Source organism: Parasteatoda tepidariorum, chromosome X1, assembly GCF_043381705.1.
Source record: "Parasteatoda tepidariorum isolate YZ-2023 chromosome X1, CAS_Ptep_4.0, whole genome shotgun sequence".
NCBI lineage: Eukaryota > Metazoa > Arthropoda > Arachnida > Araneae > Theridiidae > Parasteatoda > Parasteatoda tepidariorum.
This window is the reverse complement of record NC_092214.1, coordinates 84,160,675-84,188,607: the sequence shown is the minus strand read 5'-3', so window position 1 is coordinate 84,188,607 and position 27,933 is coordinate 84,160,675. Positions and strand designations below refer to the sequence as shown.

The 27,933-nt window shown below is 32.0% G+C and overlaps 1 protein-coding gene across 1 annotated transcript in view; it reads left to right on the top strand.

The window, feature by feature from the left end:
- The window catches only part of LOC107437473 (MAM and LDL-receptor class A domain-containing protein 1), a 67,707-nt gene that overhangs the window by 30,391 nt on the left and 9,383 nt on the right, over positions 1-27,933 (top strand). Inside the window, exons 12-18 of the mRNA XM_016049487.3 lie at positions 618-758; positions 5,134-5,453; positions 10,829-10,913; positions 11,010-11,039; positions 15,927-16,127; positions 17,114-17,406; positions 20,960-21,035. Of these exons, the coding sequence (XP_015904973.1) occupies positions 618-758; positions 5,134-5,453; positions 10,829-10,913; positions 11,010-11,039; positions 15,927-16,127; positions 17,114-17,406; positions 20,960-21,035 (1,146 nt within the window). The remainder of the gene's footprint in view (positions 1-617; positions 759-5,133; positions 5,454-10,828; positions 10,914-11,009; positions 11,040-15,926; positions 16,128-17,113; positions 17,407-20,959; positions 21,036-27,933) is intronic.

Here is a 27,933-nt window from a genome sequence, read left to right as displayed (position 1 = left end):
TTTAAAATCCTAAGAACAACTGACTGGAGAACAATCGCAAACAAAAGAGCAGAATGGAGGGCGATTCTAGGGAAGGCTCTGACTCACAAAGGGCTGTCATGCCAATAGAAGAAGAATGAAAAATTTAGAATCTAGATGCCGATAAAGGCATTTCCATATGCTTGTGAGTAGTCGTTTTAGAATGGACAGATACTTGTTTCATAGTTTAAAAGTTATTTAAGTATGTCTTGACAAAGCCTATTCATCTTAACGAAATAATTTTTTTTGCAGTTTTGTTACTAATATTCTGTCTAGTGGGGTCTCTATCAACTATTGAATTGCTTAAAATTTTCTAATTATTGCCATCAATATGAAAATGAAATATTTAGGCAAAAATATTGTAAATATTTATCAAAAATTATTGTAAAGGTTAATGGACAAATATTGTTTAATAAGTGTAAAAAAAATATTATCTAAATTTATGAAAAATATTGCAATTATCTATTTTTAAAGAATTTGGTTTATTTTTAGCAAAAAATGATTTCTTTAGAAGTACTTTTGACTTGAAATTTCTTTTGAAGAAATTTTTTAATCAGTTTAAATAGTTGCTGACTGTTAGTGGTTTGAATTTCTCTTAGGCGATTGTACGTTTGAAGAAGATGCGTGTGGTTGGACAAATGCTTTACCAATTGATGCTCTCGATGACTTCGACTGGGCTCGGCAGTACAGCTATAGTGTATCAGGGCCATCTACAGATCATACGAAAGGTACAAAAGAAGGTAAGACGGTAGTCGGCGCCGATTGATAAATTTCTTTTAAGTTACTTTACTATATTCCTTGTGAGCTAATGTAATATTTTCAAATAAAGTTAATTACATTTTATCTGATGTTTAAAAAAAAATCTGTTTTTTTCCCCTTTCAAACGAATTAGTACTACCGCAGGGCTAATGATAGTAAAAACTTAAATATATATATAGCTTGGCGAAAACGTTTCAAAATGATATAGAAACGTTTTCATACACTCCTATATATCACAAATGCCAGCTCTTTTGCAACTGAAAACTTCTAATTACGTTTCTGGAGCGTTCCTCTACCTACTATATCAACTCTATGCTTCCAATGAGGTGAACTGGGTTCAAATCTCAGCAATAGCTGGTAGATACGAATTCTGTATCTGGCTCTCAACGACCTCAGTGCCGACTTAATATATCCTCAGTGGTAGATGGATCATGAGTTAGAGTCCGCTTGCAATCAGGCTAACCGTGGAAAGTTTTCGTAGTTTTCCTCTCTATGTCACGCAAATGCGGTTAGTTCCATCAAAAAAGTCTTCCACGTTTATAAATATTTATAAACAAGTCAACATACAAAGCAATTATACGAATGATATGATGTGGTAATGTAGGCGACATACTAATTACAAAGATTTTAAAAACAATACGTTATTTTAATGTATTTTGCATGGTTAAAAAACTGAGTTGACTAATAATATTAATAATAAAAACAAAAACCTGGGTTGCTCAAGGGATAGAGCGTTCACCTTCTAATGAGGTAAACCGGGTTCGAATCTCAGCGATATCTGGTCGATCCGAATTCCGCACATAACTTGCACCGACCACAGTGTTGACATAAAATATCGTCATTGGTAGACGGATTATGGATTAGAATCCTCTTGCCGTCAGGCTAACAGTGGGAGTATTTTGTGATTTTCATCTCCATGTAACGCAAAAGCGGGTTAGTTCCATCAAAAAAGTCCTCCACGAAGGCAAAATTCTCTCAATACTTGATCCAGGAGTTCCCTTGCCTTCTGGATTGGATTCAAAATTACAAGGCAACGGAGTTGAGCGCTAGTAGTCGTAAACTCAAAAAATTGGGTTAGCTATTCAACGACGGTTATTAAATAAAATTACATTTCTGAAAATGCCAAAAGTGCTTCAACGTTTGCAATATTATGCTGTTATTTATTTATAGTCCATTCCACCTTAAGTTGGCACTGGAGAGAAAGGTAGGAAATGTAATACTCCGCCTTTGAAAAGTAGTTCTTCGCTATTTTGGAATTAATTGCAGTTTAAATGTGCGCACAAATATAAATAAATGTTGCATAGTAAGAAAAGTATATCATGAAACATTCATTAGAAGTTTTTCATGTTCAAATGTATTTAGCTTATAAATACCTTCTCAGTAAAGCAAATGTGCAAAGAAGAAGGTGTTTTAGTTTGGCGCTGAATTAGTTTTCAAGGACAAGGAATTGGCTCATTGGCTATGTTTCTACACTGGTCAGTCAGCTTTTCCATTCGCCTTGGCTTTGCTTAAGTGTCCTATCTCTTGTGCAGTTCTTATTTCGTTTTTTTTTTGTATTTGATTATTTAATTTTCTAAATATTAACCTCATCTGTACAATATTTAATGAAAAAATTTTTCCCCTCAGAATAAATAAAAAAAAAAAAAACACCCCAATAGACAGGTGAATATTATTAAACTGATGACAGTTGAGCATATTTGCTGTGTAGTTAATTCAACATGTGATTTTATTATTATTTTTTTACGACAAAAGAAAATTTTTTTTTTCGCTTTATTCGATCTCTGTAAAGATTCAAATTTTGCGTCTTTTGCGCCATGTTTAGTTCTGAAGTACAATTCGCTTTTTATAGGAACTTAAATAATGTAAAAATTTAAGATTTTTAGTTTTTTCAATTAAAGGGTCTTTTAAATATTATCTGAAATACAATTTCCATAATAGAAGTGTTAATTCATTAATTATAACTAATAAAATGTATAGGAATTGAAATAATTTCAAAAAAGACGCAAAATTTGAATCATTAATTTTTTTTAAACATCGAAAGGTTAATTTAAACCAATCAATATTTTAATAATTATTTTTGAAATACAAAGCCCAAAAAGCTGAGAAATCCTTTCTCTTATGTAGAAAATATTAAGATATTTCAGTATCTGACAAAATATTTCGAGACTAACTAATTCTACTGTACTTAAATAACAAATTATACGGATTTTTCTCTTAAGCCTCCTTTCACCTGCAAAGGTCCTGAAAAGTAAAGGAAAGTTCTGATATTTCAAAATATGTATTTTCTTTTGAAGAAATGCGCCTACCCATCCAAGTAGAATTTCGCCTGATGAGAAATTGTGGATTGAATTCAATTCAGGGCTACCCCACAAAGAGTTTGCAGAAGGAACTGTCAACTGTTAAAATATTAAATGAATAACATGATAACCACCAGGATAGGTGGTTATCATGTTATTCAAAGAGTTCCTGTTGAGTCTAAGAGGGTGGGATATGGCAGCTGAAAACATGGGGGGGGGGAAACAGTACGCCCCCCATATGGATAATACTAATTATTTTTTTCAGGTAAGTTCTTTTGTCTCTTAGAAGCAAATATATTTCAGAAAAAAATTTTATAGTAAAAAAAAAAACTTTTCTGAAATTTTTTTTAAAATTTTTTATTTATAAAAAAAAGAACAGTAAATATTAAAAAAACATAGGTATGATATTTTTCATGATCAATGATTTCCTGCCTATGTTGACTTTTTCTTCCCCAACAAAACACCAATGAGGGATAAATTAATGTACATTAATCTACAAAAAATAAGCATATAAAAATAAATATTTAAAACAAAGTATTTATGCGCATCTATGCATTTCGTTTTTTTTTTACTTAGATTTCAGCAAAAAAGAATCTTTTTAAATATATTTTTTTTTGTTTAAAATTAGTTTCGTTTAATTAAAAAATTATAATAAGAAAAAAAAACAGTAAGTATTATAAAACATAAGTATGATCTTTTTCATGATCAATAATTTCCAGCCTATGCTGACTTTTCCTTCCCCAACAAATCACCAATGTGGGATAAATTAATGTACATTAATCTACAAAAAATAAGAATAAGAATATAAAAATAAATATTTAAAACAAAGTATTTTTGCGCATCTATGCATTGATTTTTTTATTTACTTAGATTTCAGCAAAAAAGAATATTTTTAAATATATATATTTTTTTCTGTTTAAAATTAGTTTCGTTTAGTTAAAAAATCATAATAAGAAAATCTGCTTTTTAAATACTAATTAAGAAATCAGCTTACAACTAGTATCTTAAAATAATGATTATGAGAAATGCTCTAAAAAATCGTACTCTTTTCCGTATTCTGTACAAAATTTTAGTACGATTCTTGGTTTTAAAAAAAAAATCGGCGTTTTGCTTTCTTAAACGCCAATACTGGCCACTTTCTCTCCCTTTGTTGCTACCTCATCCCCGTACTGAGTAACCCAGTTTCCATGTAATCCGGTCTACCTATCTTTCTCTCCAGTGCCAACTTAAGGTGGAATGGACTATAATAGATATGTTTATCAGATTGCTTTTCGTGGAAGGAATTTTCTGTTACGAAACTTTTAAAAGGTTACAATCATTTAATTAAGAACAACCCAACGATAATTGGTTCCAGTTACCCCTTCACAATATAAGGAAATACTCTTAGTACACTTTCAGGTACTATTTCCATTCCCTGTTACTTCTAGATGTTTATCTTGTAATAATATTATCATTTTTTTAATTGTAATGCATTAAAGTCATCGCTATGTTTTCTCAAAATCTCTATCTACATTCAATCATTGTAATTTAAGATGTATAAGTGTGAAGTAGCAAGCATCAAGTAAGATCTAAGAGCTTTCATAAAGCACAAAGAAATTATATTTCATTTGTAATTTGAAGAATAAGTAAACCATTGTTAAATTTTTACTAAGAACTTTTAAACAAGTATTTCTAAGTAGTGCTTATTCAACTTCATAATGAAGATTTAAAAATTTAGAAAATATACTTATCTTTCGTGATATTCTCTATCTAGGTAACTTGTACTCAATTGTTAACCTCGCTTAAGAATCTGTATAATATTTTGAAATGTAATGACACAATTAACACCAAATAATAGTATTAGCACTAAGTATTTCTAAGTAGTGCTTAATTAACTTCATAATGATGATTTGTAAATTTAGAAAAAAATATAATAATCTTTCGTGATATTTAAATAACTTGTACTCAATTATCAACTTCGCTTATGAATCTGTATAATATTTTGAAATGTAATGACACAATTAACACCAAATAATAATTTAAATGTCTTTAATATTGATATTTAAGAAAATATTTTTAGGCTATTACATGAATCTTCTAAGTAATCCACATGCACCTCAAAGAGGGGGAACAAGGGCTTGGTTAATTAGCCCTCTTTTTTCTGCAACTGGACGAACTCGATGTTTATCATTCTATTATTTCATGTATGAAAGATCAATTGATCCAGCAGGGCCAAGTTTAGGAAGTTTAAGAATTCATGTTAGATCAGCAGCAGGTGAAGCGGGTGGTAAAGTAACCACTCTTTGGAGATTGCACAATCATCAAGGTCAAAGATGGCAAACATCAAGAACACCAGTTGTCATGGGTTCTGAAAGAGCTGCACCCAGTAGTCCATATCAAGTACGTAAAATAGTTCTTCCCTCGTACATGCTTTATAATTTTATCAATCTAAATGTTTGGCATACATTTTTTTGTACAATTAAATAATCTGTAAAACAGAAAAGCATTTAAAAAAAAAACAGTTGTATCAACAAATATATTGCGTTACTGATTCTGTTTCAAAATGTGAACAAATTTAACCGTTTTTTTTTAAAACTAAAAGGTATTCAGAAGAAATAAAAAAACATGTATATAAATTATTTTTTAAATGTTTTTTAATATCCATTAAAATAATCATTTAGTGTAACCATCATTAGCTTTAAGATTAATCAAATTAGAGTGGGGCCGTGGTAGCCTGTGGGCACTTACGGAAATGCTCACTATTTCGGCACCACTGGCGAGGTCAAGAAAAAGCCGCAAAATTGAGAATATGGTAACTCGACCGATCTATGCGTCACATCTTGCTACAGCGTGCAACCCTATTTCGTTGATTGAGTAGGAAAATGATAGTTCTATTCTATTTATAAATGTCTTTCTTATTCACTTCTATCTTCACACCGCTCTTATATTTTTTATAAGCAGTTTTCGTTTCGAATGAAAAATTCATACTTAATTTAATGTTTATGTCTCAGAATTTACTTATAAATAGATTCTCGTAAAAATTTTATTTTTCAACTTCTTTTTTTTATTATTATTGTTCTTGAAAAAGTGTAAAAACTACTTTTTTTTTTAATCTATTTCCTAAGACAGTTTACCATTCTTTACTATGTTACATATATAAGGAAATTTTATATAAGGTATTTTTTTTATTGCAATACATTGCAAAAATTGCTTATTGCTTTTATCGCTAAATTCAGCATTTCCGATGCGAAATTAGGAAATAAAATTAATTCTTTTATTCCACATGCATAATAAAAATTCTTCGCAATGAAATACATATTGTTACGCTAATAATGAACTATAATAGATTTGAGAGATGAGTTAAGGAAGCACTTCATGCATTTAAAAAAAAAATTGCCTCACTTGTTTGCTTTTTCAGATCTGGAGATTTTCTTAAATCGTTTTTCATCAAATTAAACATTTAATCAGAAAAAGGTGATAATTTTCAATGTGGAAATATATATAAGAAATTATTCACAAAGGAATCGATACTTTTACGCAAATAATAAATTAAGATAGGTCTGAAAAAATAGACCTGAGAAAGCAATTAATACATTTAAAGTGCTTTACTTTAATCTTACCATTTTTTTTCATTTGTTTGTAGTTTCAAAAGTTATAAAAGTTTTAAAAAATTATTTATATATATTTCATTATCATATGCAGCACTTTACTTTAACCTTATTATTTTATTCATTTTCAATAAGATGAAGATTTTAATGAAACTACTTCAATATTTTGCCGTTTCAAAAGTTATAAAAATTCAGAAAAAAAAGTTTTATTTAATTTTAATCCGATCAAATTTACTTTAACATTATTTTATTCAAATGCTATTTCAAAAGTGATAAAGTACAAGAACCAAGTTTTATTTTATAATTATACGACTAAGAAAAGAGTGCCATTTCTTATAACATTACTAAATAAGATATTATATAATAATATAAGAAAAAGAAAAGGAATGGTAGATTCAAAATAAATAATAAGAAAATCCTCATAGAAAAAATTTATATTTTTGGACAAATAATGATTAATTGGGGAAAATTTTAGGAAATGGATCTACTAAAGCAAATTATACATTTAAAATAATTTATCCTTAGAAGGCAACAGTGAACTATTTTGTTAATATGAAATATATTTCAGATGCTTTTGTATATAGTTTTAAAAACTTAAATAAGCATGTATTATAAAATTAGTTACAGTGCCTTGACATAAGAGTTTCTCTATTTTTTCAGTTTGATTATACCAACCTGCACTTTAGTATACATAAAAGTAAAATATATTTTATATTTTAGGGCTCTAAGAGAACTTTTGCTTTTATTTGTTCTTTAGCATTTATGCTATTTTTAGCCTAACTGATTTGTTTTATCCATCATGATTGCTTGCATCTTAGAAAATATCTATAGTTGATTTATCGAGAAAATTACATTGTCAACAATGTCAACTTTCATCATAATTAACAACACTTAAACTCGAAAAAAAAGTTGTTCGCAAGTATAACACTAGTTTCCATTGCATTTATTTATTTATTTATTTTTACTAAGAAATTGAAAATAAAAAACACTTCTGAGAAAACTCCAAACAAATCAATACAATCAATGCATCAGAATACGACCTCAGGTCAATGCTCTTCACAGACATAAAATTTTAAAATTAAATTCCAGTTTAGAAGTTCAGATTAAAACTAAATTTGAAAGATTTAATTAAAATTATCACTAAGTATTGCAAAGAGAATTTTGCGTTTTAATATTTGTGTTACATGATCTTATGAAAACACAAAACAATGAAAACAATTGCAACAAATTAGTGAAAACAATTCTATCCCTTGTTTACAAATGCTACGCAAAAGCAAACAATTTGGCGACAGAGCAGGTTTGACTTAAAAGTTTTCGCCAAGAATGCCAAGCTGTGCCGAAATCGTGAGCATTTCCGTGAGTGCAGCCCGTGGTTAGAGAGAATCGGACTCCGACGTGTGGGGCCGGGGTTTGATCCTCAACTCCTCTAATTATATGCGATATACGTGCTCGTAAAATCCAATGGTTGGTCACTAAGCCGTACAGGTATGTGGAGAAATTTTCTTCCCCTTCAGATATGTGTCTAAATTGAGAAAATGGCCTTACGAATGAGTGGTATTGCTATCTTTCGGTGGGGTTCTGAGTTAAGACGTACTTTCACCCTTGCGATGCTCTCTTGTCAAACGAAAGGCCGACCTTCCTGACTTAATTCTCAAAAGGCCAATGGTAGGCGAGCTTGGCTTGGTGGCGTTCATGCTGAAAAATGCTATTTTAATAGCATTTCGGAGATTTCATGTTGTTGGAAAATCACTTTTTGTCACATTACTTGTATGAGACAGAGCATCATCCTTCTTGGAAATAAATGGATCTCAGAGTATCTTAAACTGTCAACTTTGTGTATTTATTCGCTTTGCTCAGTTGTAGAGTGAACAAAGTGATGACTTCGGTCTATGACTATAATTAATTTAAATTTTGCATTTAAGCTCATTATTTAAGAATCGTATAAGCTCTTTAAAGTTTCAAAACTAATAAAAACAATATAACTTTATTAAATCTTAGTCGCATTAAATCTTAGTCCTTATTATTGCATCTAAAGTATTTTATAACAAATAACTTTCTAACGTTATTTGTTATTTATTAGTATCACTCGTAATGTGTGAAAGAAATTTTAATCGATTTCGCAACTGATTCGATTATTCAGGTTTTGACCATCGGTACCTTGCTTTATTGACGTTTTAACTTTACATATAATTTATTTATACATAATTTATTTANTTAGTATCACTCGTAATGTGTGAAAGAAATTTTAATCGATTTCGCAACTGATTCGATTATTCAGGTTTTGACCATCGGTACCTTGCTTTATTGACGTTTTAACTTTACATAGAATTTATTTATACATTATTTATATATAATTTATCTATAGGTAATTTATCTATACATAATTTATTTGTAACATAAAATAGTTTCAATCCAACATCCTTTTTTGATGTCCTGGTGTCGAACCAAGGCAGATAAAAAGGTCTGGTGCTTCGTCAATTCAGTGAAGTTCTAAATGAATAGAAAAGCTCTTGAAATATGAAAATGGGCTGGCAAAATTTAATAAAATTCAATTTTCGTCACCAAATAAAATAAATTACATTAGAGATAATGAATGATTCAGCCAAAAAACACATTTGTGTTGTTGTTACGCATCCCCCTGGTGTAGGAAAGCCCACACAAGGTCCAAGAGACCCCGTCGCCTGGGAACATCGAAAATCTCCTACTAAACCATCAGCTGCCTCTAGGAGGCTCCTAAAAAATTAAGAAGGTGAGCAGGACTAGCGGGAAAGGAACAGGAGAAAAAATCGTTTTCGCATTCTGAAATTTTATGCATTTCAAGTGACCACTTCTGAGAGTTGTAGAGGCAGCTGCATAACAGAGACACGCCCGGACTAATTGCAGCGTACCAGTTATAAACTGGTGGAAGGCGCCAACTTGAAAGTAAATTACTTTTGTGGAGCAAGTGGATTTCCGAAAGAATTAGCTGAACAAAGTTGGCAATCGGAAAATTACACCCATTTCTGGCAAGAGTATCTGCAATCTCATTACCTTACACCCCAACGTGCCACTGAAGGTATACTGATTTCCTCCGGCCCAGCTCAGAGAGAGGTACAAGAAAATCCTGATCAGGTTTATCATATATTTTCAGTCAATTTATTTGGTATTGGATGGCACTTTTATTGTCAGTCAAAATCTAAATACAACTATAATCAGTAATAAGGGCAAACTCAAGAGCCCTCCCAATAGCAATAATTTCTGACCTAAAAACTGAGCAAAAGTCAGGGTTACGGATACTAAATTTAGTTTCCTCTTCGGTGTTGCTGGTGAAAACACCACTCCCAGCTCTTCCGTCTTCAAATTTGCTGCCATCCGTGTAGATAGCCAAGGCCTCAGAATGGATATTATTAATGACCTCTAAGACCAACTGTTTTAGAAGTTCAGGATGATCCTCCTGTTTGCTAGCACGGGATTTCAAATCCTCATTGAAACTGATATTCTCAAATGATACCGTAAGAGGCAAACAACTAAAAGTCACCATTGGAACAATTTTAAAATTCATAAAACCACATACTCAAGTGGTGTGTTTCTCTTTGAACGCTGGTTGCTTGTCCAATATAAAACATAGTTAGAAAGTACTATTAAGATCACCAAGGCTAATCAATTTATTAAAGTATCGAAAAGAGTTTATCTTAAATCTCATAGTCAAAGGTAAAATGTCAACCCCTTAAAGAACCATTTCACTTGGGTAGCTGTTCCTCAACTCTGTGACAATTCTTACTGCACTGAGTTGGACTCTATCTAAAATCTTTAAATTAGTTGTAGAGGCAGTCTGAAAAATACACATTTGTTAAATTATTTATTAATGGTATAGTTTAAATCATTCTTAGTTTGCTTGCTTTTCATTCCAAGCATTTTTTCTGAATTTTTAATCCACAATGTATTTCAAAACGAGATAGATAGTACTTATACTATAATTTGTACTTTTCTTTTTTAAGTATAGCAGGTTAATTTAATTCTGTGTATAAGTTCACTTGTATTTTAAACCCATCAATCGATAAATTGATTATATATTCGATGAAAATATATACTACAATATAAAGACCCTTAGATATGCAACAAAGTATTAAAAATATTCGAATTAGTAATTAGTAAAATGACTTATTTTCCTGTTTTCATCAAATTTAGATAATTATTGAAGGAATATGGGGTGACGGAAGAGTTGGTGTGATTGCCATCGATGATATCAGCTTTTTTGATGGAGATTGCTCATGTAAAGCCTCATTTTGTTAAAAAATTCTTTATAAAAATTTCTTCATTTGAGAAGTTTAACTAAAACTTGACATATGGTTATTTTCTTCCATTTCAGCGCATCCTTTGAAAGCAACTGCTGTGATAGGTAAGCATAATTTTTTTAAAACATTTTTTGAAAAATTGCTTGATATTTTTCTTTTTCTCTTTTTTTACAATTTTATGTAAACCCTGGTTAAGTACTTAAATAAATTTTGGCTGCTTCAATTTGAAATAAAATTAATGCCAGTATTCGATTAAAGACAATCATTGAGTTAAAAACTAATTAAACATATTTTAATTTTAAATATTTTCCTGCATAACGTAAAACAATTTAAAACAATTTTTTTAACATTTATATTTTGTTTGTGTGGTTTTATATTTTTGCATATGAGAGAGAATTTTACAGAGGGCTCTAAATTCATCTGTGTATTTATTATGACCATGTATGTAACAAAATTGTTAATTTCAAAATGGGTCAAATTGTATTACTGTAAATTACTTTATACATGAAGAACTATGCAAAACTTTAGACGCTCACACCCCAAATACCAAACTTTGGAAACTTATAAAATCCTTAAGCACTACGCAGCCACAACAGGAGGACTGCAATGTCATTTTAGGCGAAAATGGACTGGCCATATCGGACAACAAAGCTGCAGCCAATTATCTGGGTTCTCACTATCAGAAGATAAGTAAACTAAATTTTACACCAATGGATAAAGATAAAGAAATTTGTGCAAAGAAAATTGTGCACGGATGCCGCAGCTCTGAAAGAGGCAACCCCATTTTTAGTGACGATTTTACAATGAAAGAACTTGATTATGCTTTGGGCACTGTAGATCCAAATAAATCTCCCGGTCCAGATAACATCCATGGCCTGATGATCTCCAGACATAGCAATAGGGGTAAGCAGAGCCTGCTAGAGATATTCAACCTGTCTTGGAAACTTGGAAGACTTCCTCGCGATTGGAAAAAAGCCCTGATTATACCTATCAGGAAACCAAACAAGAAAACCAGTTCTGCAGAAAGTTACAGACCCATCGCTTTGACAAATTTTTCTTGCAAACTTATGGAAAAACTTATTTTGGAGAGACTTACTTTTTATCTCGATTCTAATAACTTGTTCCCAGCTGAACAATATGGTTTTAAAGGGGGACACTCCACTGTGGATCAAATCTTATACTTTGGACAGAGAGTTCGTGACTCTCAGAATCTTAAACCTTCACATCATACCATTGCTGTTTTTCTGGACCTGACAATGGCTTTTGACAGAGTTTGGAGAAATGGTTGAATAATTAAGCTCTTCAACACTTTTGGCATTATTTCCTGGAATCATGACTTCATGAGGGATCGAGAGATCAGAGTGAAATTTAGCGATTCTATTTCTGGATCTTTAAGGTTGAGTCAGGGAGTCCCTCAAGGCTCAGTGTTGAGCCCTCTTCTCTTTGCCTTGCTTATCGCCGGCATCGAGGAGGTTGTGTCCAGGAGGTGCGAGGTTGGTCTTTATGCCGATGACATTATTCTCTGGAAGTCCGACTCCGATGTTGACCAATTGGAATCTGATGTTAATGACACCCTCTCTGAAGTCCAGAGTTTTGCTGAGAATCATAAACTGAGTTTTAATTTGTCTAAATCAATTACAAGCTTCTTCACGACTAACCGGCGTCTATATAACTATCAGCCAAACATCACTATGAATGGCCAATCACTGCTCCATGAAAAACACCCAAAATATCTGGGACTCTCTTTAGATCCAGAGATCCTGAGAAATAGACATATAGATCATGTGGTTAATAAATCCAGAAAGAGACTAGACCTTTTGAAATATATAGCTGGAAGGGATTGGGGTGCAAATGCCTATATCCTTAGATCAACTTATACCTCCTTGATAAGACCTATTCTGGAATATGGCTATCAGATTTACTTCTGTGCGTCAGCCACTAACTTAGCAAAACTTGAGAGAGTGCAATCTAGTGATGCTCGCATTATTACTGGCATGAGGCATAGTTGCCCCCACAGACTTGGTTTTATATGAATGCGATATCCAGCCTTTAAAGCTAAGAAGGAATGAGTTACTGGCAAGGTATTTTAACAAACTTTACAGTTTTGGTGTTTTTAACCGCACTGCAAATTATTTCCGTAATTGGACAAACAAACAAAGATTGAAAAGAGACAGCCCTTTTTCTCGTTTTCACCTGATGGATTTACTAAATATGAATGTTGAGAGTCACTCCGTGAGAAAAATCTTTTATCCCATGGAGGGCTTTCCTGGGGTACATTTCCAGCCTGATCTTGGAGCTCATACTAACAAAAAGGAAGATTTGCCTGATTACTTACGCCAACTTGCTCTTGAAATAATTAACCAAATACCAGCCACAGATATTCTCATCTATACTGATGGCAGCAAAGACGACAGCGATTCTTGTGGTAGCGGAATTTTCATTAAGGCTCCTAACTTTTCTAGAAAACTTACGATTAAGAATCCAGACTTCTGCTCTGTTTTTAGATCTGAGCTAATTGCCATCGAAGAGACACTCAACGCTATTGGGTCTATAACATCATTCGCTAATATCTGTATCTTATCCGATAGTCGTAGTGCCATACAGCACTTAAGTAACTGGAATAAGGCTGGCGACAAGACATATGTCTCTATACTTAATAAAATTAAACAACTCTCTCATCGGCGTAAAATCTTCATTCAATGGATTCCCTCTCACATAGGCCTCTTTGGTAATGAAAATGCTGATCTTTTGGCCAAGCAGGGAGCTTCTGATAGCACAATTTCAAGTCAACCTTTGACCTTCCCTGAGATTTGCTCCAAGATCAGAACCACTAACCAACAACTATGGAGCATCCCTCCGGCCCACTCTTGGTATAATGGACAGACTCCTGGTGGGGCACTTACCATAGGGGCTGATAGAGCCATACAGTCCACTATAAGTAGGCTCATAAGTGGACACATCAGGTGTCTCTCTTTTGAGCTTGGGCGAAAGACCTATTCAACGTGCATGAGGTGTAACTCTGCACAGGCTTCTCCCGATCGCATTTTACACTGTCTTGGTCTGGAAAAGAAAAACCTCTACTCTGGTCTCTTACTTGTATTTGATTTCTTGAAGACTTTCGAGCTCATTGACTTGGTCTAGCCTGCGGCTGACCAAGAGGAATAAGTCAACAAACAAACTTTATACATATATACATAATAAAACCGCCATTTAGTATAGAGATAGATAAAGTTTCTTTTCATAAAGATTATGTACTATCTCATAATTACTGTGAGGAAAACTATTATTAACTTTCTATGAAAAATGCTATGTGGTAAATATGTAATTCTACTACCAAATTAAAATGGGAGTATGAGAACTTAAATGATGGCATGACTGCTGTCGTTATGTCATGCAACGGAACAGAAAATTCTTGCTTATACTACACATATCTTGTTTATACTACAATTACATACATACTTTATCCTCCTTTAGACTCTTCGCCCTAGATGGCGGTTCGAAAAAGTATTGCGGCGTAGTAATGCAGTGTTGTAACAAATCAAATGCAATTTAGACTGTTTTACTCCAATTATCAACTGAATAGACACTGCCAAAGGTATCACTGGCAACGAGTGGTACACGTGCTGGCGACTAAATTAAAGAACAGTCTTTAAAGAACAATGCAGAACATTAAAGAACAGTTGATAGTTTTTCATTTATTTTTTAAATACAAACTGAGTCCGGTTTTGATAAAGAGGAGGAGACACTTTCTGCATAAGCAATCGTCATTTTGCAGTTCGGGCGTATACATCGCAACTTGTGGCTGTTCTGTTTGATAGATGGGTCAGGGAAAAGCTATATCATAAACAATACATCCCGGATTTAAGCTCTTGTGATTTTGACTTGATTTCTACGATGAAGATCCACTTCTAACATTCTTCTCAGAACTATTCTACAGACTCTATAGTCTTAAGACCGTTCTACTCCAATTATCAACTGAATAGGCACTGCCAAAGGTATCACTGGCAACGAGCTGGTAGTGTACACGAGCTGGGGACTGCATTAAAGAACAATAAAATTTGGTAGCATATATATCTTTTGAATTAGCCTTAAATAAATAGCTGCTACTATTAAAGTTCCAACCCTCTTACATAAAAAAGAGATCTTTATTTAAATACAAAGTAGAATAGTGTAAAAAAGGAGCCTGGTCCCAAAAATATGTTATAGTGTAAGCTCAAAAAACACATCTGACCTATCTATACACAGTTACATATTTATTTCCTATTTTCTAAAAATAAGGCTGCGGGTCATCAAGCATCATTCTCTCCAGAAAGTCCTGTTTTTCCCCCTTGAACTCTTCTACAACCTGAAAATATGTTCCTTTCCATAAGTTTTTTTACTTTGATAACTCACACAGGGCAAAAACTGATCAATAATGTAGGAGAATCTGTTCGAAGAAAGCTATCTACCATGACTCGCTCTATGACATGGATGTTTTTCTGATTTCATTTTTTGTTTGTTTGATAAGTTTTTTAGTTCCAATTTGCAGCAAACTTTTATGATTATATGTATAACTTTCGTCCAAAATATTTCTTATTGCCTCTCTGTCAATATTCCTCATGACTGCTATTATATGATTACTCAAAATCCAAATTTCATTAATCTTTAATGCGTTTTTATAAATCCTTGACGTCACAGCTATACCAGGACATTTATATTCAACCTACTCCTGCCCTTTCAAACATTATATGTGTAATTCGAGAAATCAAGTGCATGACATACAAATATTTCCAAATACCTACTTAAACAATCGGAAACTTACAGTTGTAATGTATATATATAATCAATTTCAGAGGGGAATTAAGGTAAATGCAATTTATAAGTTTATTTAAATGCCAGCAACTCGACAAAATAACTTCCCTATATGTTCAGTTCTTCAAGTTATGTGAGATTGTGTTGCGTGTATAATATTTAATTCACTGGGTGAATCATTAAATTTACTTTTCTATTAGGGGAATGCTCATTTGATAGAAATATGTGTGACTGGAAGAACAATACGGAATCACCTCCACCTTTGCAAGAACTTGGTTCACATCGAGCGACTTCGAAGTTCAATCGACATGATTTGCAATCTCAAGAAGGTCTCACTTGGCGCTTGGCATCAATCATAAGCAGACCAGCCAATCTACAAGACCATACCTTTAGAGCTCCAAGTAAATATGCTTAAATAACCTTCTTTCTTTTATTCATAACCGTCGTTGAACAGCCGACACAATTTTATGGGTTTTGCGACTACTAATGTTCAACCCCGGAGCTTTGTAATTTTGAACTCAATCCAGAAGACAAGGAAACTCCTGGATCAAGTATTGGGAGAAATTTGTCTTCGTGGAGGACTTCTTGATGGTGCTAACCCGCATTTGCGGTGCATGGGGAGGTAGACCACGAGAACCTCCTACGGTTAGCCTGATGGCAAGGGGACCCTAACCCATGATCCGTCTACCACTAAAGATATTTCACGTCAGCACTGTGGTCGGTGCAAGCCGGATGCGGAATTCGTATCGACTGGGATTCGAATCCGTTTCGCTCATTGGAAGGCTAACGTTCTATCCCCTGAGCCTTCGAGGCTCCTAAATAACCTTCTTGAAATTATTTTTCTAGTTAAATTTTAATTGCATAATAAAATTGGGATTCAACAATTGTAATAAAACAATAATTTAATTAAATAAAGCACTCTAAAAATATGCTAGAAAGAAATGGAAATAAGCAATCTGAACTAAAGAGATCCAGGGATCAGAATATACAATAGAAAATTCATTTTACAGAGTGGTTTTATAATAGTGCCAGAGCTTAAAGCACTTTCACTCAAAAAGTACCGAATCTAGGTCAAAGTCCATCACCACGTAGTATTGTACGTACTAGTTCATTTTCATACAGTCAGTTCAAACACGTCAGTTAATTAAAAGATGACAATTAAATTTTAATCATAAAATTTTTTTGTATTTAATGAAACAAATTAAAAAATGTTGAATTTTGAAAAAATGGTTAATTTGAAAGCAAAATAAGCTTGGTTTTAAAAACGTCAAAAACGAGTAAAAATATTTTTTTCATTAAATTAATTAAAAATGTTTTAAAACAATCATTTTTTTATATTTAAAATACTTTTCTCTAAAATCATCACTTTTTTTTTAAAAAATTATAGCTGGATACGTATTTTTTGACATCTTCAATCAAGCATCCGCCCAAAATCCAGTATTAAGAAGCCCAGATTTCGCAGCAAGTCAAAATGATGCTCTTTGTTTGAGCTTCTGGTTTGCTCCATTCGGCCGTGGAGAAGCAACAGCTTTAAGTATCATGCGAGTCGAACTTGCACCACCTGAAGGAGAAAAGGAGCAACGACTTCTTATATGGAAAATGGCCACCAAGAAGTTTGACACTTCTCGACCAGACTGGATGTACGGTCAAGTATCTGTGGCGACACTAACAGCATTCAGGGTGAGTAATTTTAATTCTTTATAATGTTTTGAATTCGAGGGTTTATGCGTTAATGAATGATCAAATAAGCAACATTCCTGTGATAGAGTAGTTTTAAGAGCACCTTTTGTTAAATACTGGCTCTTGAGTTCATTTCTGGATTATTTGGCAGCTTAAGAAAAAAGATTTGGCTTTATTCAATTATTTGAATTTATTCAATTGAACAAATTAATTCATTCAATTCCATCCATTCAATTGAGATATAGATGACAGCATAAAACAGAATCGGGAATGAATGTTCCCATTTTTATACGATCAACCCCCACTATAGTGAACCTTCAAGGGACTGAAATTTCGGTTCACTATAACCGGGAGTTCACTATATCAATACTGCAAACAATCTAAACTAATTTTCCCGAACAGTTTCATTTTATTACAAGCTTTTTAAATAAATGACTAATAAAACGAAATGCAAAAATGGTTAAAAAACAGTATGTAGTAACAAAAAATGTCTTAACTTTTATTTTTTATTACTCTTCGTTTTGCGTTCAAAAAATTTAGGGATGGCCTTCATTTAGGGATAAAAAAAACTGAGACAGAAGAAGCAGACAAGAAAAAATGCTTATGGCTATATTCCACTCAATCGATGGTTTTAAAAATCGGTATATGTATTTTATGTAGAAATTTCAAAATTACCAAAAAATGAGGAAAAAAATCAGTCGAAGACAGAAAAAGTTCGTAAAAAACCCAATTTCCTCTTTTCTTTCTGTTCACTATATCCACAAAAAATAATATTATCCTTTAGGAAAATTTGCCATAGAGAAGCCTATGGTAATCTATGGCAACCTATGGCTACCATAGAAATTTGTATGGCAAGATACCATACGCCTATGGTTACCAGAGAGATTTGTATGGCACAACCCCATAAGCTTATGGCTACCATAGAAATTTATATGGCAAGATACCATACGCCTATGGCTACCATAGAGATTTGTATGGCACAACCCCATAAGCCTATGGCTACCATAGAAATTTATACGGCAAGATACCATACGCCTATGGTTACCATAGAGATTTGTATGGCAAAACCTCAAAAGCCTATGGCTACCATAGAAATTTGTATGGCAAGATACCATAGGCCAATGGTAACCATAGAGATTTGTATGGCAGTATACCATAGACCAATGGTAATCATAAGGATTTGTATGGCACATCACCATTGGCCTATGGCAACCATAGAAATTCGTATGGCAGTATACCATAGGCCAATGGTAACCATAACGATTTGTATGGCAGTATACCATAGAGAAAAGCTGATCTAGATCCCCACCAACGAAACAACAACTTCTATGGAGTCCTCAAAAACATCTTCTAAAAGAAATAAATATCCATTATTTCACCCCGAAGTTAATTAAATTCAACATGTAAACCCACAAGGCATTCCTGGTGAGTCTTTTCCGGCCTCCGGGTGGCCAATTTTTCCATTTTTGAGTGTTTGAAATCCGATGTTCCATTGATTTAGGCTTAGAGTATCAGACCGCCATATTAACGTGTCATCCACTACAAGTGGAATCTTTCGCTAACTTTGGCTACTTATTTTAATATTTTTTCGATCTCATTCTTGGTCAAAAACATTTTATTGCAAATGCCTATGCGATTATCGATCTGAATTTATTAAGTTTTTAATTTTCGGTGGTCTGGTGCTTTTATTATCTGTATCTTTTTAAAATATGTCGCGATTGGGTATAGGTTTTCGCTATGATAAATTTTGCTATTTGTTACCGCTGACTTTGTGCCCTTTAATTAATATATTGCTGTTTATATTTTTATTTAAAATTTTAATATTTCTTTCTCCCAACTGTTTCTGATTAAACGGCATCTTTCTTTTTATTTTATCCCCTCCCTCTGATTTTATATAAATTTTTTAAGTCACAACACTTTTCCATTATTAATGGTGTTCTATTCCCCATGGCAATTTGTAGACAATCTTCATGATGAAAAACGCAGTTAAGTGCTTATGATCAAGCCAGGTCATCATTTCTTTAATAATTAAAAATTTTAATTCTTTTAACTTGTTCGGTGATAATTTCATTTTATTGCTATCATATATCAATATCAAAGTCAGTGTTTACATTCTCATTAGTTTTTGATTTTAATTCCACTTAGGTTCTTGTAATGTTTTTTTACATTATCTTACATACGTTAGGGCTTTATATTTTTATTTTGTGTTTAATTTTTACTTGCCATTAAATTGTTTTTTATCATGTCTCTGTGTTTTACTATATTACAACTAATATTTCCTAAGTATCCACATATATTTGTACAATGTTCTGTTACATATTTATACAAAGCTTAGGGTCATCACTTAACTAGATTTTCTGGATTACTGGTTGACAATTATTTTGCTTCAATATCATCAACGGGACAGTCCCTGGCCAAATCATCTGTTGCTGTTACCAAAAATGCTTTTAACAATTTAATCTTTCCTTAAGTTTACAACTTTTTCGTCATAGCGATGCCCCATACCTAATTAATTTTTATTTACTATCCCTGACCAATTGTAAATAGCAATTATTAATTTTACCAATTTTAATCATGTCTTAAACATGCTTGTATTTTCCAATGTTTCTATATTGCGTTCTCTTTTCTAACTATGCTTAACACAACTCAACATAAATTTTCTGAGTTTTATATCCCTCACTAGTAGGGGATCAACTAATTTAGCCTGTTTTCCATTCTTAGCTTTTCATAGTCTAATACCATCTTTTTTATAGATAAAATTTTGTTCACATGCCACCACTGGTTGCACCGTTACATGTTCGGCTTTTGTCCCGTTTGGTCTATTTTAATCTAATTCCGCTTCGACCACCGGCCCCACTCTTTATCTTTTGAGTTTTCATAGTATTTTATTGTTTTAGTAGTCTGTTTAATTTTTAGCTTAGTATCACATATCAAAATTTAAAAAATTTTAATACTCGCTCCGATCATTGGACCATTATTTTACTTCGCTTTCTTTTAGGTTCCTCTAATATCTGACGCTTATCGAACTAATTATGATACCAATCAATCAAATTAACGTTTTGTATACTCGCTTCGACCTCCGGACCCACTTTCTATTTTCTTGTTTTTTACAGCTTTAACAAATATTGGTAGCCTGTACTCAATATATTTTGTTCTTGTTGAAGAAGCTGATTCTGGAGAATACAGCGAGTGGAGTAGGATGTCGCCTTTAAGTGTTTCCAAATAGTGTTTTCACTGGCCCGTTAAATCTCATCAATCTCTTACTCACGTCTCTTAATTTTAACTTTAAAAACAACCTATTTACTTACTTTTGGACCGTTTCCATGAGTTTGATGTAACCATAATTTTTAGTGCACACAATGAGGCTAAAAAAAATTTTTTTCATAAAATTTTATTTCTTTTTCCCAATAGATTTTCGAACAAAAGATAAATTAGGGACGCCTATTTACATCAGAAATCTCGTACGTACAACAATAAAGAACATTATACTTCGTTTAAAGAAACATGACTTCAAAAAATAATGTTATTTTTGTTATTCATTTGTTATTTATAGGTTGAATTTGAAGGAGAAGCCACGGATGGAGGATTTGCTTTGGATGATGTAACGTTTTACGACGGAAACTGTCAAAGTAAGAATTCTGAAACTTCTAGAATTGAATTTCTTCAGGCATGGGATATTAGTATTTTTCCCCCAACGACATTTGATTTCAAAACTGCTCAGTTTACTGCACTGCTTTGTTCTTAAACTGATACAGCTTTAGTAACCGAACTAGTTCGACCACATATGATAAAAAAAGAAGCAAATGCACCACGACCGGAAATTTCTCCACCGAAAGCGTTATGCACTGTTTGAATTTTCATTCTAAAATTATGGTAAAATAACCGACAGCATTCTGTTTATCAGATTAACCGTTAAGTTAACGGTAAAGAACATTTTTTACCTTTACGGTTTTGAAACCGTTTACAATTAGTATGGTTATATAACCATGAATACTAAATTATACGGTTTTTAAATCATTTACAATTAGCATGATTTCAAAACCACAAAAAAAAAAAAGATTTTACCAGGGCATAGGAGTTAAGCCTTATGTTAGGTAATGGCACTGGAGAGTACAGGACACAAATGAAAAAGTGCAGGCCCCTGGATGCTGAAGGGAATATAGGAAATATCGTGGTGTCGACGCTGGGACTCGAACCCAAGTTCTGTTGGTTACGAGATTAACAGATTAGCCCTCACGGATATTATATGTACACAGTTGCAAGGAGCTATGTGGCATCATTAGTTATGCCTAATTGGTGCGATACAATTCTGGTTGTTTAACAGTATGAAGTGAAAGTAGTTAATAACCGGCTTTTTTTCGCCGATGACAATTTGAATACCATCTTATTTAAGGTTATTCGGCTATTTTCTTTGAATATTGTATAAAGAAGTAATTAAATAAATTATTATTTAACCATTTTTTCCTAGAAATTTGTAACTGTGTAAATGGATCCAGCCAGGTCATAATCTGGAAAAAAAGAATAGGAGGTGCTCTTAAACATTAGTTTCTTCTTTTGAAGGGGGACCAATTTTAATTATTATAAATTAATCAAAAGGGTTAGTTAATTTTAGAAAATAGGGTGCAAAGAGCCGTGATGGCTCAGGGGATGGAGCGTTCGCCTTCCAATGAGTTAAATCGGATTCGAATCCCAGAGATGGCTGGTCGATACGAATCCACATCCGGCTTGCATCAACCACAGTGCTGACGTGAAATATCCTCAGTGGTAGACGTATCATGGGTTAGAGTCCCTTTTGCCGTCAGGCTTACCGTGGGAGGTCCTCGTGGTCTTTCTCTCCATGTAAAGCAAATGCGGGTTAGCTCCATCAAAAAGTCATCCACGAAGGCAAAATTTTTCCCAATACTTGATCCAGGAGTTCCCTTGTCTTCTGAATTGGGTTCAAAATTACAAGGCTCCGGAATTGAACATTAGTAGTCGTAAACCCAAAAATTCGGTCGGCTGTTCAACGACGGCTATAAAATAAAATAAAATCGGGTGCAACGGTGAATCGGTTTAAATATGAATACGAGTGGTGGTTGCTCTCATCTCCAAATTAAGTGGCCCGGGTTCGAATCTCAGCGGAGCTAGACGATACGAATTCTGCTCTCAACTAGCACCAACCACAGTACTAACGTAAAATAACCTCAAGGGTCGACAAATAATGGGTTAGAATCTCCTTGCCGTCTGGCTAACCGAACCGATTTTTCATGGCTTTCGTCTCAATATAACGTAATGCTGGTTAATTCTATCATAGAGTCCTCCGCAGAAAGTAGTTAGTTCCAATGCTTCTTCCAGGAGTTCTTTGGTCTTCTGAGTTGGATTCTCAATTACAAGGCAATGGAGTTAAACACTGATTGGCATATACCCAAATACGGATCGGCTATTAAACACCGGTTATAAAACAGAGAAAAATATGAATGCAAAGGGAAAATTTTCGGTGTTATCCTTTGAGGTGCAACAATTTTAGGGGAAACTTAAAATATTTAACCCTATCAGAGGTTTAACCTACCAGCTTTAATATTTTTAAATTTAACTTTAAAGCTTAAATATAAGATATCAAATCAGAAATTAACAACTCTAATAAACCTCAGCTATTTTCAGAATAAACAAAGAAGTTATCTACTACTTCGCATTTATGATAAGATTAATAAATTTTTGTTTGTCGTTTATAAGGTCTTTGTTAGTTGCATAAGAATTAAGAAAGAAAAAAAAAAGACGCAATTGTTAGTCGCTTACGATGCTTTAAAAACCTATCCACATTATTAGAAACATTAATAGTTATTTTATGTTTGAGTGTGTTTGTGTTTTTTTTTCTCAATCAAAAAGCCACGAATTTATTATTATTAAATTACCCATTAATTATTAATTATCCACGAATAAATTATCTGATATATAGAAAGCAGAGAAGTTTTGAACCGAAAGAGATTTTATCTTATACATATGAATGGCTGACATAGTAAGTTAATAATCACAAAAGCTATGAAATCATAAACAGAAAGTGAACTCGTTATCAAATAACGAATAATTTAAAACAGGAATAATATTATAGTAAAAGTGTGTAAATTTGATGCCTTCTAGGGAAGATAAATTATCTTTAATTAACAAACAAAAATCCCGTGAAATCGTTATAATGAAAATGAGTACAATAGACAAAACATTATGAGAAAGAAAGAAAAACTTTTAAACAGGCTTACACAAACAAAATAATAAAAAAGGATTTAAAAATGGAATATTTTCTAGTGAAGATAATATAGTAAATTAAGTTAAGAGCTATAGAAATCTGCAAGGATATAACAAAAAAAAAAGAAGAAAAAAACGAAAGGAAAGAAAAGGAAACAAACAGGATGGGGATCAAAAATCAGAAACAGCAATATGCTTACAGAAACAAAATAAAAAGCTTTTATAGAATGTCATCTAAGTACAATAAAATTTAATTGCACAAAGAAAATCAAGTTATAGCTATGAAATATTCCCAGAATTTGAATGTAAAATTTATATTAATGAGTTCAACCTTATGATATTTGTAGCAAAGCATGTTCTTGTGTATTTCTTACAATTAATGTGCAAAAAAAAATAGATAACTGTAAATAATATGAACTATGCTTCTTCAAATAATGCTTGAGAAAAATAAAAGCCAAGTGCTGAAGATATTACATCAGCATCCGTATGTACTCAAAGAAAAAAATTCTGGTAAAATTATCATGCTGTTATAATAATGACTTTTCTGGAAAAAAAACGTAATTTTGGTAAATAAAACAAAAATTTATGGTATTTAAGCCATCCATTTGGTAAATTATTCCGTTCATATGGTAACGGTTTTACCGGAAACTCTGGTTTTCAAAATTATAGCTCTTATTACCACACATTTAGTAAAAAGTACCAAAAAGGAATTACATTTAACCGAATAAATGGTTTAATGGATAAGGTATCATGATAAAATTGCCAAATTTTATCACATTTACCAAATTTTATAACAGATTATAGAACCGTATTTTATTGTTCATTTTACCAAAATCATTACCAAAACGCTTTGGTAAAAATTACAAAACTTTTTGTTCTCATGGAGCCAGAAACACGATAAATTTTACCATATTCAGGTAGTTCTTATTATACTTTTTTTCTCTCTGTGTGTACGAAAGAATAGAAAACAGAAAACTTGAATAGCTTTTGTTCTAATGATCGGATTTCCTCGTACTGACATGAATTCTTAATGGTTCAAAGGATTGACTTTAAATAAGCTAATTTATTTGTGCAAATGTTGTTTTATGTTACAAAATCAAACCCAAAAACGCACTTTGTACAAACAGACTTTTTTTCCCGACACATTTCGATTTATATTGCTTATAATCTACTAACAACACATACGCAAAGTTGCACGTACCTACATAATAAATTCTCAACATCTGTTATCTTTCATAGTTCTTTTGGACATAAATCTAACAACAGATTAATGATTCTCAGGGTTTGTTAAGTTAAAATTATATCATAAAAGCTTTTGTAAAATAAAATGATAATGAAATTGAAAAATAAAAAATAAAAATAAACAATCCGACAGAACGATATAGTCATAGAAATAGCAAGACATGCAATAAAATATAAGTAAATAGTATTAAAATTTTTACTATAATTTTTATAATTTTGTTAAAAATGATCAGAAAAAATATATGTTTGTGATATTTTACAAACATATGATTTAAAGAAAATTTTTACATTTTAAATACGATCATAATCAGGTAAAGGAAAATGTACAAGGGAAGCATTGTGCATGAAATAACTTCATAAAAATTAACGTAATATGCAAATTGAAATTATAAAAAAAAAAAAAAAAAACTTATGAATAATTTTCCTTTTAACATGTAAAGAATATTTTTCTTTAAGATGTAAACAATTCCCTTAAATTTTCAAGTAGTGTATAAAAAATCGTGTTTGGAATATACAGAAGAAACTTTTGGGAATTATTTCCTTTGGTTTATATTAATTAAAATGTTTTTGTGAAACTGTGAAGGTTTGATGTGAACTACAGTTAACTTAAGTAGTTAATTATTTTCTCTAGCATATTTGTCAATAAGCAGAATTAACAGAAATGATTGTACAGAACTTATCTACGCTTTCATTGTATCAACTAAACTGAAAGTGACATTCATTTTATCAACTAAACTGAAAGTGACACATCTTTTACTTATCGACATTGTTGACATACTGTAACCTCTCGAGAGGCAACTTTTGCGATAAGAAATGAAAATTGATTATCCACATTGATGGTAAAAAATGGTAATTTCTTTATGATGACATCCTTTTTCAATTGGAGATACCACAAATGTAAAAATGTATGTTAAGTTCCTTAGTAATCGGAAGGCATTGACATCATCAAACGATGTCATCCTTATGATAGAGAGATGAAGATATTAACTATTAGAAACTAAAATAATTCAATGACTAAATACAAGCCTACATGATCAATATTAATTCAAGAGGCCTGCCTCTTTTTTTTTTTTTTTTTTTTTTTTTTTTGAAAAATATATAAAGAAATTTGTTTTACTTATTTATATGATAAAATTCGCTATTTCTTAAAATTTCGACCAAATTAGCATTTTTTTATTGTAAATTATTTATATGCAGAGTGTCCCAAAGAAAGGGAAAAATTCGGCTACGAAACGTCGAAAATAACGATTAAAAATTTTGTCGCCACTTTTTTCGTCGAAAATGCACCTCATTTATTTATTTTTATTTTATATATAAATATGGAATTTTTATAAATATTTGATAGTTTTTTGAAAACTACTTTATCTCACTTCTTAAAACTTTTCTTCATTTTGAAATTGCAATGTTCACCATATTTTGAGAAGTACTACAAACGAAATGACATTCTAGGAATCTTTTTTAAACATTTTTTTAACATTTTTGGAAGAGTGGCCACAGTAAAAAATGCGATAACAAGCCACTGGCTCAAATTTTCTTCTATAATGATCCATAATGATCCCCCTTAATATATGTTTTCAGAAACATTTAAAACAATACAGACAATAGAGGTCTCGAGTACATGAGGAGGAAATAAAAAGCTATCGAAATCATACGAATCACTTAAGGATAAGAAGTGGAAGAAAAACTTTAAACGATTGTGTTTGCTTAATAAAACCGTTAATCATGCGGCAATCGAACAGGTTTTGATATTTTCAATCTCTCCTTCCTCGTTAGTGGCTCGTTAGATTGTTTACTCCTCTCTTAAATATTAACCTGCATACTTTTTTACTTCATTTCTTACAAGGATTTTTATTTTTTTACCGGAAACTTTATATTGAGCACGGAACCTGTATGGTAGTGTTACAAAATTTCAGTCATTAAGAAATGCATGCTTCATATCCCAAATCCATAATGCATAGGCTGAAGCAAATCGATTGCCAGTTTACCAAGATTAAAACGCTTTATAAGATGTTTACACTGTAAATATAAATCAATTTTCTATGAATAAATTCTTACAGCCTGGCTGATCTAATATAAAAATCAATTAAAATTAGGATAGCTTTTTAATCTGATAAATTCGCACCGTTGTAGGGATATTGGATAAGTTATTTTTTAAATTTATTTTACTTAAAATAGTTAATTTTATTCACAAATTAAAATGTTTCTAAATTGGTGAAACTCATAGCACCGTGATCAGTTCAACTAACAGGCAATCGATTTGTTTAGCTTGCAAATTTTATGAACGATATTAATGTATATGTACTTTAATATATATTTTTAGAATCCTTATCAAAAATAAAGGCAAAAAACCTTTGACATTAGAGGTCGCAAATTACTGTTTATACGAAGGGGAAAAAACGTCATCGAAATACATCATCATACACAAAGTGAATGAGGCAGAGCCTTTTAACTGTTTTGGTTTGAATGTTTATGTTTGCCTCATAAGTAAATGATCTCCCAAGCAAGGAATTACATACAACCGGTTCTATTGCGTAACAAGCTCTGCTTTGTGTATGTTTAAGAATGGAAAACATCTTCGCATGTTTCCAAACCGGTTTTTGTTTATATTCAGAACATTGATGAAGCAGCATTAAAAGGAAAATATTTACGTTTTGGCTTTAAGCTCGGTTAACAGTTAACTTAGCTGCGTCATTAAAAAGAAAATTTGTAACCCATTGTTGAAAGTGAGTGCACGGATGATGCAGGGAGGAGTCAAAAAACGTTTATTAGAAAAACGTCCCATTTTCAGTTAGCAATCAAGTAGGTATATTGATGTTCTGTTCTCATGTCTGCCTCAATTGTGATTTGAAAGAATTCAATAGCGTTTTTATTTTATCGCTTAAATACTAATTTGTAATCTGTAACCATAGAAAGAAAAAAATCTGTAAACGTTATGTTTTAAAATGTTGATAAAGTTGTCAGTAAAATATATAAAGGGTTTTCCGCAATAACAACCATTAATGTATATTTTAAAGCCTTTGAAAAAATTATGTAATATATATATATATATATTATAATTTGTTATTT